Raw genomic sequence first — 12,925 nt, 5'->3', positions numbered from 1 at the left:
TGTTGAAATATATTGTACAGGCTCTAAAATCTTGTTTGGACAACGAATAATGGTATCGCCTTGAGTGACTTATTTGTTAGAAAGTGCGCTGTAAAGTCTATACTATTGTTGCCATCATTGAACCAAAATAGCAAATAATTTTTTCAAAATTTCAAACACTTATGCTTGTGGATATCTTTTTAAATTGTCAGTATATTTTCCACCAGCTAACACTTTTACTATAGATCATCAATTATTATAAAAAGACTTAACAAATGAAGGCGTTGACTCTCTTTGTTTAATTATGACTGTCTGTGGATTGTAATGTGCTATAGAATTTTAGATATTTCCTATTGGTAAAATGTCAGTATTCAGTATAATACTGTCACTGTTAACCCTTCCAGGCTTAAACAACTTTCTGCCATATTCCGTGTACTTTAAAAAGTTATGCTTTCCTATGCAGTGAGAGACGGCTTAGGTGTAGATGCTCATTTATAATTACAATCCTGCCATAAAGATGCACATTGTAGCCCATGAATCTAGGTCATAATGCTCACCAAAGAAGAATTTTAGTGCACTCTTAGAACTCTTTTTATAGGCCTGTCTCTGTATAGGTCTTCATACACCAAACACACATCTAGAAGCATTTTGGCTGAAACCTGACAACTGTCCGTTATCACTTATGTTTGCCAAGCAATTCAAAATGGGAGCATTGGAACGGCTAAATTTGTCACGTCAACTATGTGTGTACTCCGATCTTCTGTAGGATAGGATAGGAGCCTACCAGGACAGCCAGGCAATGCCAGGGGGTCCACATCCACCCAATAGCGCATTCCAAGCTGCAGTCATGCTTAAACGCTTCAACGCCTAAAACGTATTTTAATAAAACTCATTTAAATGTGTTACCCAGTTTATACGTTTGGTAATTCAAGCCAATGTTTAGAAAATGTTAGAGCTTGTTTTAACGATGTGAAATAGCTAGAAGTTCAACAATAAATTATTCGACATTCTTAGTCGCTACGTAGGATGTAGACGGTATATGCAGCAATTTTCTTCACTTGTAAGAAAGTGCAGTGTCGTTTTTAAGAAACTTAATTATGCCTAAATGATATTACGCTATTCTTAATTCTAAATCTAATATTGAAATGCTCACCATAATCTATTAGCCAGAGATAATTTTGTTTTATCCCTTTCACATATTAGTATCTTCCGTTGCTACGTCACCTTTAGAAAAAAATGGACAGAAATTGGGGGTATGCTGAGTTTGTGTTTACTTAAGGGATCGATTCGTGGTAGTATAATGAACGTGAGAATGGTTTATACATCACGATCCACACACACGATATGGGTAACAACTGTTACCAAGCTAAATAAACCTTTCCTCCAGTATTTGAAGGGGGCGTCAGGCAAAATCCGGACGATGCTATTCAATCTCCTCCCTCTCCCCCCCCAAAAAAAAACCAAACATATTAGTGAATATTAAAAAACTAAAACAAATAAGAGACAAAGGAAACCAAAATTAAGATATTTGCGAGTGAATTCATGAAATCCATCTTGAAAACATCTGAAGAATTGATCTTTTCCTGTGTGCATATGCAGGCGCGGATCCAGGGGGTGGGGGCCGAGCGGGCCTTGCCCCCCCCCCCCCCCGCAAAAAAAAAAAAAAAAAAAAAAAAGAGAGAAGAAGGAAAAGAAGGGAGAAAGGGAAAAGGGAAAGAAAGAAGAGGAAGAAGAAAAGTAAAGGGGGAAGAAGGAAATCGGGGGGGGGGGGGGGCCGAAAGGGCCTTGCCTCCCAGGCTGTTAACCCCCCCCCCCCATCAACAAAAAAATAAGAGAGAACCAAGGAAAGGGAAAGAAAAAAAAGGGAGATACTGGCGTACTGATAGAGGGGGGGGGGGGGCTTGGGGGAAATCAAATTCAAACGTGGTTTATTTCTGATTCCACAACGGTGTATTACAAATAATGCTGAAATGACACAATTTCCGAAATTTTTCCTCACTTTTTAGTAAATTATACGTTTGTATGTGTTTGTTGGAAAATAAAAAAAATTCCTAAATTTACAACCAGGAAAAAAATATGATTCTTGAGATTCCTACATGTCAGGGCCCGAGGTACGGCGGGGATCAAGAGCCTCGAGGCATCAAAATATGCTCATCTGACCGTGATTAAATGCCTAAAACCCCTAAGCTTCCGGGGGCTTTGCCCCCTGGATTCCATCTAGGGCCCTACGGCGGCCTCTTAGATGATCATCTGACGGTAATTTAATGCCTAAAACTCCTGATTTTTTGGGGCTCCGCCCCCTGGACCCCACGCCAAATAGTGACTTGCCAGTGTCACAAAATAATAAGGTATACACAAAAATATGCTCATCTGACCTTAATTAAACGCCTAAAACCGCTGGGCTTCCGGGGGCCGGCTCCGCCGCCTCGACCCCACCTCTTTGAAATTCAGACAAGGATTAAAAGTATAGAGAACGGTACAACGCATCGTTTTCTTTCTCGCGCAGGAGGGGAGGAGGAGGGGGGGGGGGGGGGGGCTGAATTGAGACGAGGATTCAGATTCAGAGGCGAGAACGGTAATACGAATCTTTAATTATTTAATGAAACGTAAAAGCTTATGCGCTTCGCGCGGGATGGAGGGGGAACTAAATTCCGATGAGGATTATTTTCGAGAACGGTACAATGAATCGTCTTCTTCTCTAATGATTAAATGAAGATTACAAGCTTCCGTGCTTTGCGCGGGAGGGGGGAACCTGAATTCAGACGAGGATTAAGAGTCGAGAACTGTAAAACGAATCGTCTTCTTTCTCTAATGATTTAATGAAACGTAGAAGCTTCCGCGCTTCGCGCACGAGGGGGAGGGGGGGGGGGGGACTGATTTTAGACAAGGATTAAGAGTCGAGAACTTTACAACGAATCGTTTTCTTCCTCTAATAATTTAATGAAATGTAAAAGCTTCCGCGCTTCGCGCGGGAGGGGGGGGGGGGCATAATTCAGACGAGGATTAAGAGTCGAGAACGGTACAACGAATCGTCTTCTTTCTTTAATAGTTTAATAAAACGTCAAAGCTTCCGCGCTTCGCGCAGGAGGGGGAGGGTGAGGAACTGAATATAGACAAGGATTAAGAGTCGAGAACTGTACAACTAATCGTTTTCTTTCTCTAATGATTTAATGAAATGTAAAAGCTTCCGCGCTTCGCGCGGGAGGGGGGGGGGGGGGGGACTGAAATCAGACGAGGATAAAGGGTCGAGAACGGTACAACGAATTGTCTTCTTTCTTTAATAGTTTAATAAAACGTCAAAGCTTCCGCGCTTCGCGCAGGAGGGGAGGGGGGCTGAATTTAGACAAGGATTAGGAGTCGAGAACAGTACAACGAATCGTCTTCTTTCTCTAATAATTTAATAAATCGTAAAATTTTCCGCGCTTTGCGCGGGAGGGAAAAACTAAATTCAAACGAGAATTATTTTCGAGAAAGGTACAATGAATCGTCTTCTTCCTTTAATAGTTTAATAAAACGTCAAAGCTTCCGCGCTTCGCGCAGGAGGGGGAGGGGGGGGGGGGGATTGAATTTAAACAAGGATTAAGAGTCGAGAACTGTACAACGAATCGTCTTCTTTCTCTAATAATTTAATAAGTCGTAAAATTTTCCGCGCTTCGCGCGGGAGGGAAAAACTAAATTCAAACGAGAATTATTTTCGAGAAAGGTACAATGAATCGTCTTCTTCCTTTAATAGTTTAATAAAACGTCAAAGCTTCCGCGCTTCGCGCAGGAGGGGGAGGGGGGATTGAATTTAAACAAGGATTAAGAGTCGAGAACTGTACAACGAATCGTCTTCTTTCTCTAATAATTGGATAAGTCGTAAAATTTTCCGCGCTTCGCGCGGGAGGGGAAAAACTTAATTCAGACGAAAATTATTTTCGAGAACGGTACAACGAATCGTCTTCTTTCTCTAATAATATAATGAAACGTCAAAGCCTGGGAGGGGGAACTCGCCCCCCCCCCCCGCATTACGTCGTTGGTCACCATAACGTACCAATATTTGGCTCGCATAATTTCAAATTTGGGCCCCCCCCCCTAAGAAATCCTGGATCCGCGCCTGTGCATATGTGTGTGTGGGTGTGTGTGTGTGTGTGTGTTAGGAGGGGGGGGGGGGTTCGTTATTATGGACGTCACAAAATGTGATGTTCAGGTAAGTTTTAATTCACTTGGGTGATGGAGTGAGAAGAGGGCACGGGATCCATGTACCTCCCTTGAATAAAGCCCGATGGACATGCGAAATGATTATAGAAATTAAATTAACAACTGCCATCTTAAGATAAAATGATTAACTTGACCAATGTAAGGTGATATCCCCTTGAATACTTGGTTATCATTTTTGCATCCAGTTCAATACAGAAGCCGCCTATTAATTTTTCTTCCAAATATGCCTTCTTAGCAACATTCCTCTTTCTATGGAAGAGCATTTCATACAGTTTGACACAAATAGTGTATTCTTTACTCAAATACGAATCTCCAATTTCTCCCTTGCTCCTCCTCTTCAAACAAGGCCTCGGTACGCCACTGCGTGGGCATCGATTTGAGAGGTGGTTCTGTCAATCTCATCAGCTTCAGACCTGTTCTCATATCGCGCTATTTTCTCTTAATTGAACACAATTATTTTCATGATTGAGTCACTGAAAGCACTCACAAAATAACGCACAACTTTGACCAGATCGAATTGTTTCTACAAAGAGACAGCTTAGAAAATTTGCAGTGCCGCAGTTTGGGCGTCATCGCGAAAAAAAATGCATTATTCTTCTTGTAAGGAATGCCCCTCGGAATATTACTTCTATTTTTAAATTATCTGGTCTACGTCACAAGGGATATCTAAGAAACAAAACATGGCTCATCTTACAATGGGAAGGATGTCTTAGAATGAGATGGAGAGGAAGGGAGAGACAGAGACACAGAGCAAAAGGAGACAGAGAGCAAGATAAGGGGGAGATATAAGGGAGAGAGAGAGAGAGAGAGGGGGGAGGAAGAGAGAGAGAGAGAGAGAGAGGAATAGAGATAGAGAGAGAGAGACACACACAGACAGAGAGAGAAATAGAGAGAGAGAGAGAGAGAGAGAGAGAGAGAGACAGACAGAGATGCATATAGAAATGTGTGGTTGATCTTTCCAAGGTGGAGATAAAATTAGAATATAATTTAAATAATTTGTGTAGTTACCATATAAAAGAGAAAGAAAAGCATTTACTGTATTATCGTACTAAATGTACTATAGACCATTTCTAATAACGCTATAACGATTTAGATCGTTCCAAAGTTTAAACTTTAATGTTTCTAAAACACGTAATTGAATGTTACGTTGCTTCTTTAAAAAAAAAAATCTTTCATTACATCTGAGTAAAAATAAAATAAAACGAAGTGTGCCTAGCTAGAAAGATTCACAAGGGCACGTATTGTCTTTCGCTTGATTCTTCTATTACCATTCTGAGTGACTCAATCGAAAAAGAAGTATAAGGCCGAATAGATTCATTACACCAATCCATGGGCTTCTCATCCTATTCAGGTCATTATGTTTCAATGTTCCTAGGCATCATTACGAAGCAACTCAGGAACATTTATGTTTCCTTGAATTAATGTGTCTTGTGCTCCACTTTTTTCCATCAGTGCCCACTTTATTTCGTTAGTTTAAAGGAGCACTAATTTATTGGTCGATGCCAAATTGGTATTCGCTTTGGCAGTAAGTACCGTTCCTGGTCTTTGCTTCTGAATTATTTGACTCTTCCGCTTGATATACTTTGGGAACATTCCCCACATAAGCTAGTCGGGTGCTTCATGTTATCCATATCTTACATGAGCGTTATTTCATCTCATCTTTGCGCCCTCATTCTCTCCTCTCCATCAGCCATCTTCGATTTTTACAGTAATTGCCATCTTGCGATATTCGATCAAAGACTGTTAGCAATATATTGGTCCACCTGCCTCGCTTTAAAATGAGCTTGGCTATGTTTCTTATCATTGTCATCACAGTGATGTTAGCACGCCATGTTCGGTATACCGTGAACATCTAACGACAGCATGTACATCCCCCAGCAGGAGACTGCTAATGGCATCAGTCATGTCTAACCCCATGAAAGAATATCAAACTGTTCTGCTAAACGATTCTTACCGAGTTAAACAAACATACAACGGTTAGTTCAAGATGGCGCATGTGTTAATTAGTCTAGCTCTGCATGAAGACCACCATACTAATTATAAAACAGCAGTTAGGAAAGGCGTTCAATCGTAAGGGAGAAGCCGAGAAGGCATAACTTTTCGATACAATCACCTTGATCATGTTGATGAATGTAGAAGCGACTTTCACTTGCTAAATGATAACCAAATGTTACAGCTATACTAGCGATAAATGGACATGTTCTCTGTCATAATTACCCTCATTAATACATGTAGCAGATTCAGCTAACGAAGAAAATCAGCACATTTCATCATGTTAAATCATATCTTTAGAAGACCATGTGCTAATTAGTCTAGGACTGAGTCAATTAATTGTTGATCATTTAAAATACTAGTATTTATAAAGACAGACCTTCGTATTTGCAACAGCTTTGCAGCTAACAACTTTAGAAATCAAACATCACATTTTAGATGACCACAAATTATTACTGTTTAATCTACTCGTGTCTGTCCTCATATTGACCTGCAATTTGATCTCTTTTTATTTTGAAGATATTAAAACAATAAAAACCACAACAAGAGTACCAACAACAAGGCTAATGACTTCTTTCATCATAGGCCCCATTAGAAAATATGTTTTGCTAAATGTTTATTGCTGTGTTAAACATGTTAAATAAATTTAACCCGTAGACAGCTAATGTGTTATACTGTACCACGTCTTGTTTTGCATGAAGTGGTCTCGGGTGATTTTTAAATTGATGTAAAACTGTAAGACAGCAGTGGAGAGGCCTCATGTATTAATGTTATTGATGCATCATTTTATAATCCTGAATTCAGCTCATCCTGTTTTGCAAGAACAATTCCCGTAATATGTGAGAAGATTTGTTTTCCATATTAAGGAAATAGTCAAGACAGTATTCGACCGTGGCGACAAGGCAACAACTCATATTTTTGCAGAATTGAAATAACTGTCGTAACGATTATCACGTTACCAAATGATGTACAATTAGGAATCTGCTTATCATATCCTAGCGATTTAGTGGGAAATGATTAGCAAGAAGGATGTAGAAATGAGCAAATTTCTTCAATGTCCATTTTTTATATCAAATAATTCGAAGAATACACCGACGCATTTGGAATTCCACTACTTCCCTTCCACGAAAAACCAACGTTTGGTTCGTCTTGATTCGTTTGTTGGTAGTGGTTCATCACTTTATTGATACTTTAGCAATAAAGAAACAGAGACATGACAAATACCTAGCAATGAAAGGGCCGGGAAAAGGGGAACATATAATGAGGAAGGCCCGGGACTTGAAATACTTTTAAAAATCAGCATGGTAGTTATACAAATTAGGTTAACCGCGTAATGTGATGAATGTCATAAAATATTGAGAAATAATGAAATATAGTAAGTATTAATTTCTTCAATCAAAAAGCGGGGTAATCCAGATAAATCGGAATTCATAGCATAAACCTGTAGACGTAGTATTTAGACCACCCCACCAACCATATAGGATATTAAGTTACAGGGACCATAAACAATTTACAAAAAGAAGAAGATTGAATTAAAATTTCCGAAATAATAATTTAGATGATAAAATTTACCTTTTCCCTTCAGCATCGTCAGTTCTGAATACTCCGAATTGATAGGATAATGCAGTTTACAACATCATACTTTATATTCATCAGTGTGTGAACAAATCTAGACAGTAACTAAGGGGTTTAACAGATGCGCGATCATCTGCTTGTGATGCAATCATGACATTATGACGTCATGAGAAACTGAAGCGTACGCGTATGTTCATTCAAATAATAGGTTAAAATTGAAATTACAATTGAATACGTATGAGTATTTTTTTCTCTATGGAGAGAAATCGACCAAAAAGCAAAATTCTAATTATCGTAAAAGGAAAACTTTTCAGAAAGAAAATACATACAAAAGACACAAAAAAGAAAAGAAAAAGTTTTGACAAGAAAATTAAACAAGAATATAATAATAATAATAATAGCTCGTTCTTATATAGCGCTGAAATAAACAAAAGTATGTGAAAGCTCCCAAATAATCTTCCATCCTAAATTTGAAGCATTTTGAAAACGGAATATTACAAATAAATGTTTAATTCTTAATCTCTCATTTTTAGGTGATGAGAGTCTGGAGGACGGTTACAACCAGGACACCAAGATGAGCTTTGTTGTGAATGCCATCTACACCGTGGCCTACGGATTACATAATCTTCAGCAGCGGATATGCGGGGTAGGAACGGTTGGTCTATGCCCAGAGATGCAGCCCATAGATGGTCGGGAGTTACTCGAAGCTCTCTTTAATGTTTCCTACTTTAGCATGTCTGGCGATCATATCAAGTTTGACCAAAATGGAGACCCACCGGGAAAGTAAGCAATACCATTTTATTTTTCTTGAATAATAACAATATATTAATAATGATAATTATGATATAAATTCATACCGCACATACCTAATGTTCTCAAAGCGCTTCTATTACCCCAGCCCTGCTAGGCTACCATTTTCGGTGGTCACAGCTTTAAGAATGTCCGTCATATCGGTAACCGTGTGGAGGGTGTAGAGTGGCAAATGTAGATTGATGCCTTGCCAAAGGACATTAGTGACGCGGTGGGACTCGAACCGCGAAACATGTGGTCGACAGTCCTACGATGTATCCACTAGACCACGACAATAATCGAAAGTATCCCTGTATGTAATTATATGACGTTTACTTCTTTCGGGAGCACTTCGTTTTAGAGTGTTAATTTTAATTTTAAAAGTGTAATTCATTCTCAAAAGGGTAATTCAAACCACTATTAGAATACATTCCATTGTAATCTGAAGTGAATTAAAATCCAAAATGAAGTGATCTCTATGATATAACTCCTAAATGATTGGTTTTTCACTTATCTACATTCATAATGGAATTCACCGCTTGGAACATTTTTATAACACTTGTTAAATTTAATATTGTAAAAAATAACCGTTTTTATCTTTATATGTTTAATGTTACGAGTGTGTATGTATTAAAAACCTAAAGATAGGAGAACTATTTCATTTCAATTTTTAATGCAAAAAATATTTTTTTCTACAAAAATTAATATGCACAAATATGTGTGTATGTTTGTTTGCCTTTAAAAGGGTCATTTTACGTTTACAAAAGAATTCTCAAATGGTAGGTCTTTCAAAGGTAACGCTTACATGATAGGCAATTAGGCATAGATGATTCAATTAAAGTCCCCGAGTACAAATTGATCACCATTGTAGTTCAATGACCGATTTCATTAGGCCCACGTGCTCATTAAATCCGTGTTACTGTTATTATAAGAAAGTGGTTCAATTAACACGTCATAAATTGCATGAGAGTATAACTACATGATCTTCATATAATATGAAATCTAATCAAAATGCAATCAAGCTGAGTAAGCTTGATATCTGTTAAAGTACACATGATATCCAGGGGTTATTGTACCCAGTGTTAAAATTACAGTGACCCTGAAGTGTCGAAAGTCGTGTTGAATTTTAGCTGGCTAATGTTTGGGCTATATTGATTAAAATAGATATGAAGAATGACGTCTTAAATTGTTGTTACATGGAGAAAGTAGAGAGGCGCACTGACCAGGCGCTGAGGAACGGTTTCAGTTGGTTTAATGGTGCCTAAAGTTGGCAACGTTGTGTTCCTGGGCGTCAGTCCTTAAAAACAAAGGTCTATCCTCATCCCTTTGAACTCCCTCTGTTCATCGCGTCCCATCACGTTATTTATGAACCATGTTGACATGGCATGACAAATCTTCAAACATTACTTTTTGTGTATGTATCCATGCAGGTATGACATCTACAACTTCCAGCGATCATCTGACGGCAGATCCTTTGATTACGTCACAGTAGGAGCTTGGGAGGATGGTTTGCTGTCGATGAATGATTCTATTATGATGTGGAATAATGGATCAGACTTCATCACTAGGTCCTTCTGCAGTGAACCCTGCCCGCCTCATCATGCTAAGGTAGGAATACACAGTGAAACCTGTCTATAAAGACCACCCAAGGGAGACAAGACAAGGGGTCTTTATAGGCAGTTGGTCTTTATGTACAGGTTCCTTTAGTACAATGTTTCAATGAGAAACCATTGGGAAACAACAAACGTGGTCTTTGCAGACAGGTGGTCACTATTAAAGCAGGTTTGACTGTAATTTTCTTTGAGAGTTGACTAAGATGTTACCCAAGGCCATGTTTGCAGTGAATCTTGTGTCTATATCAGTGCCGTGGCGAAGTGTGTATTTAGTTTTAGCTAGCTATTTGGTTGATGGGGCATAAGGACAGAGCGCCGGTTTATGCCAGGGAGCAGGGCCACCGAGTAAGGGTTGGGGTATGAGGAGGAACGCACCCTGTTTCTACGTTGCCCTCTCCTCTATTCCTTTTTTTCTTCCACTTTTCTCATGTCATCCCCCCCCCCCCCACCACCACCATTCAAGATTCAAGATAATTTTTGAAAGTCAGTTTCTATTGTCCAAATATGGAAAAGAGACTGACTTACAATGATGTTTCATGCGATTTAAATGTAAAAAATAATGGTTCGCCTGCGTATGATTATGTACAAAACAGAAGATCCAGTGAAACTATTCATAGCCATGACATTTCACAAACTGCAGTCAGGTGTACCTCATTTTAACCTCCTTTTTAGTTTGACTGCGATTGGGTATTCAGAAGATGTAATTATAGCAGAGACAAGCAATCTTTGGCCCAAAGCATTTTCTCAGGAACTTCCCCTCGGGTAATATTAAGTGTAAAAATAGAAATTATCCAAACGTGAATGTGGCCTTCAACGTCTACTAAAGGGCATAACAACCTCTAAGCAACCAAAGAAGTCTGCAAGTGGATAATCTTTGTCTGTTTCTTGTCTTCAATTCTTCATCCCACACAAAAACGATGATTGTAATGATGCCTTCGTGGATGTAGGACTGTAATAACAAGCCTATGTAATACTTATACATTTGATAAGAAAACAAATGTTGACCATAATCATCTTACTCCGTTAGCGTGATGATATAATGGATGCGATTACTAGTTTAATCGAGCAAACATTGCTCCACCCCCTCCCCTAAGAAAAGAACGATTATTCACCTCCAGTGGCGTATCCATCATAGGTTAAACCGCCCCTTCTCATTTGGACGCCCACAAAAACAAATAGCACTTGGCTGTCGGTGTTTATTGGGTTTTATATTGTATTGTATATTTGTATTTATTCAGACATTCAGTAAAAAACCAAACATGTCTAGGGCTGCTTCCTCGATAAAAATGATAGTAGTAATCAAATATAACTAGATAGATACCTCATCATTCAAAAAAAGAAAAGTAAAAAAGCGAGATAAGAAACAAAGAAATACATAGGTAAAATAGTTTAGTAGGTAAAAAAGAATAAAAGTGCACACTAAAATTCTCTAGCATGTAAACTTTTAAACTGGTGACAGCAAATAAATTTAACACAAAAATTCTCGGCAGGTCTGCCCATAGATTTCTGGATACGCCTGACACATTGATACAAGATGAAAGCTAAGTACAGCGGGTCACAATGTACGAGAAGGGTTTGATTTCCCGAAACGGCACTAATATCCTTTGGCAAGATATTAACCTGCACTTGCTACTCTCCACCCAGGTGTCAAATGGGTACCCGGTAGGATGCGGCCGTCATTGTTGGTCAAACAGCTTGTGAGTGTCAAGTAACGCCCGGCTGGAATGCTCCCCAGGGAGTGGAGATTGTGCACACAGTGTGTGCGGGAGAGCACTGAATCCAACGACCGGGGTAATTGTAAAGCGCTTAGAGACATTTGTATTAAGCGCTATAAAAAAATTAAATATTATTATTATATTATTATTATTATTTCGTTCATAAGCTGACATTTTCTTCAATAAGCTGACATTTTCTTTAATCCAGTTGTAAAATGAGAATGAGATTAACTTCCAAAGTGCCGCTAATCTTCGCCCTGGGTATACCTCTCCCTCGGCCGCTCTTTAATGAATCGTGTATAAGCTCTCTCTCTCTATCTCTATATTTAGGTCTACTTTCAGTCACTATCCGAGAGAACATCAGGCGCGGATCCAGGGGGGGGGGGCGAGCGGGCCTTGGCCCCCCCCCCCCCCACCGCAAAAAAAAAAAAAAAAAAAAAAAGAGAAGAAAGGAAAAGAAGGGAAAGGGAAAAAGGAGAAAAAGGGAAAGAAAGAAGAGGAAGAAGAAAAGAAAAGGGGGAAGAAGGAGATCGGGGGCCGAAAGGGCCTTGCCTCCCAGGCTGTTTACCCCCCCCCCTCATAAAAAAAAAATAAGAGAGAAGGAAGGAAAGGGAAAGAAAAAAGGAAAAGAGGAGATACTGGCGTACTGATAGAGGGGGGAGGGGGGCTTGGGGGAAATAAAATTCAAACGTGGTTTATTTCTAATTCCACAACGGTGGATTACAAATAATGCTGAAATGACATAATTTCCGAAATTTTTCCTCACTTTTTAGTAAATTATACGTTTGTAAGTGTTTGTTGAAAAATGACAAATTCCTAAATTTACAACCAGGCAAAAAATATGTTTCTTGAGATTCGTACATGTCAGGGCCCGAGGTACGGCGGGGATCGAGAGCCTCGAGCTCCCCCCCCCCACTTTTATTGACAAAGTATATTAAAGAGAAATAAAATAGAATGAGAGCAAGAAAGTGAGAATAGTTAACTGCCAGTGTTATCAAAATAATGAGGCATCAAAATATGCTCATCAGACCGTGATTAAATGCCTAAAACCCTTAAGCTTCA

General features: G+C 39.1%; 1 protein-coding gene across 1 annotated transcript in view; it reads left to right on the top strand.

The window, feature by feature from the left end:
* Positions 1 to 12,925, top strand: part of LOC577623 (metabotropic glutamate receptor 1) — a 40,133-nt gene that overhangs the window by 10,761 nt on the left and 16,447 nt on the right. Inside the window, exons 3-4 of the mRNA XM_030995478.1 lie at positions 8,280 to 8,529; positions 9,966 to 10,143. Of these exons, the coding sequence (XP_030851338.1) occupies positions 8,280 to 8,529; positions 9,966 to 10,143 (428 nt within the window). The remainder of the gene's footprint in view (positions 1 to 8,279; positions 8,530 to 9,965; positions 10,144 to 12,925) is intronic.

The sequence above is a fragment of the Strongylocentrotus purpuratus genome, unplaced genomic scaffold (genome assembly GCF_000002235.5).
Source record: "Strongylocentrotus purpuratus isolate Spur 01 unplaced genomic scaffold, Spur_5.0 spur5_scaffold_21, whole genome shotgun sequence".
Taxonomy (NCBI): domain Eukaryota; kingdom Metazoa; phylum Echinodermata; class Echinoidea; order Camarodonta; family Strongylocentrotidae; genus Strongylocentrotus; species Strongylocentrotus purpuratus.
Note: the sequence above shows the minus strand (reverse complement) of the source record. Positions and strands in the feature narration are given on the sequence as shown.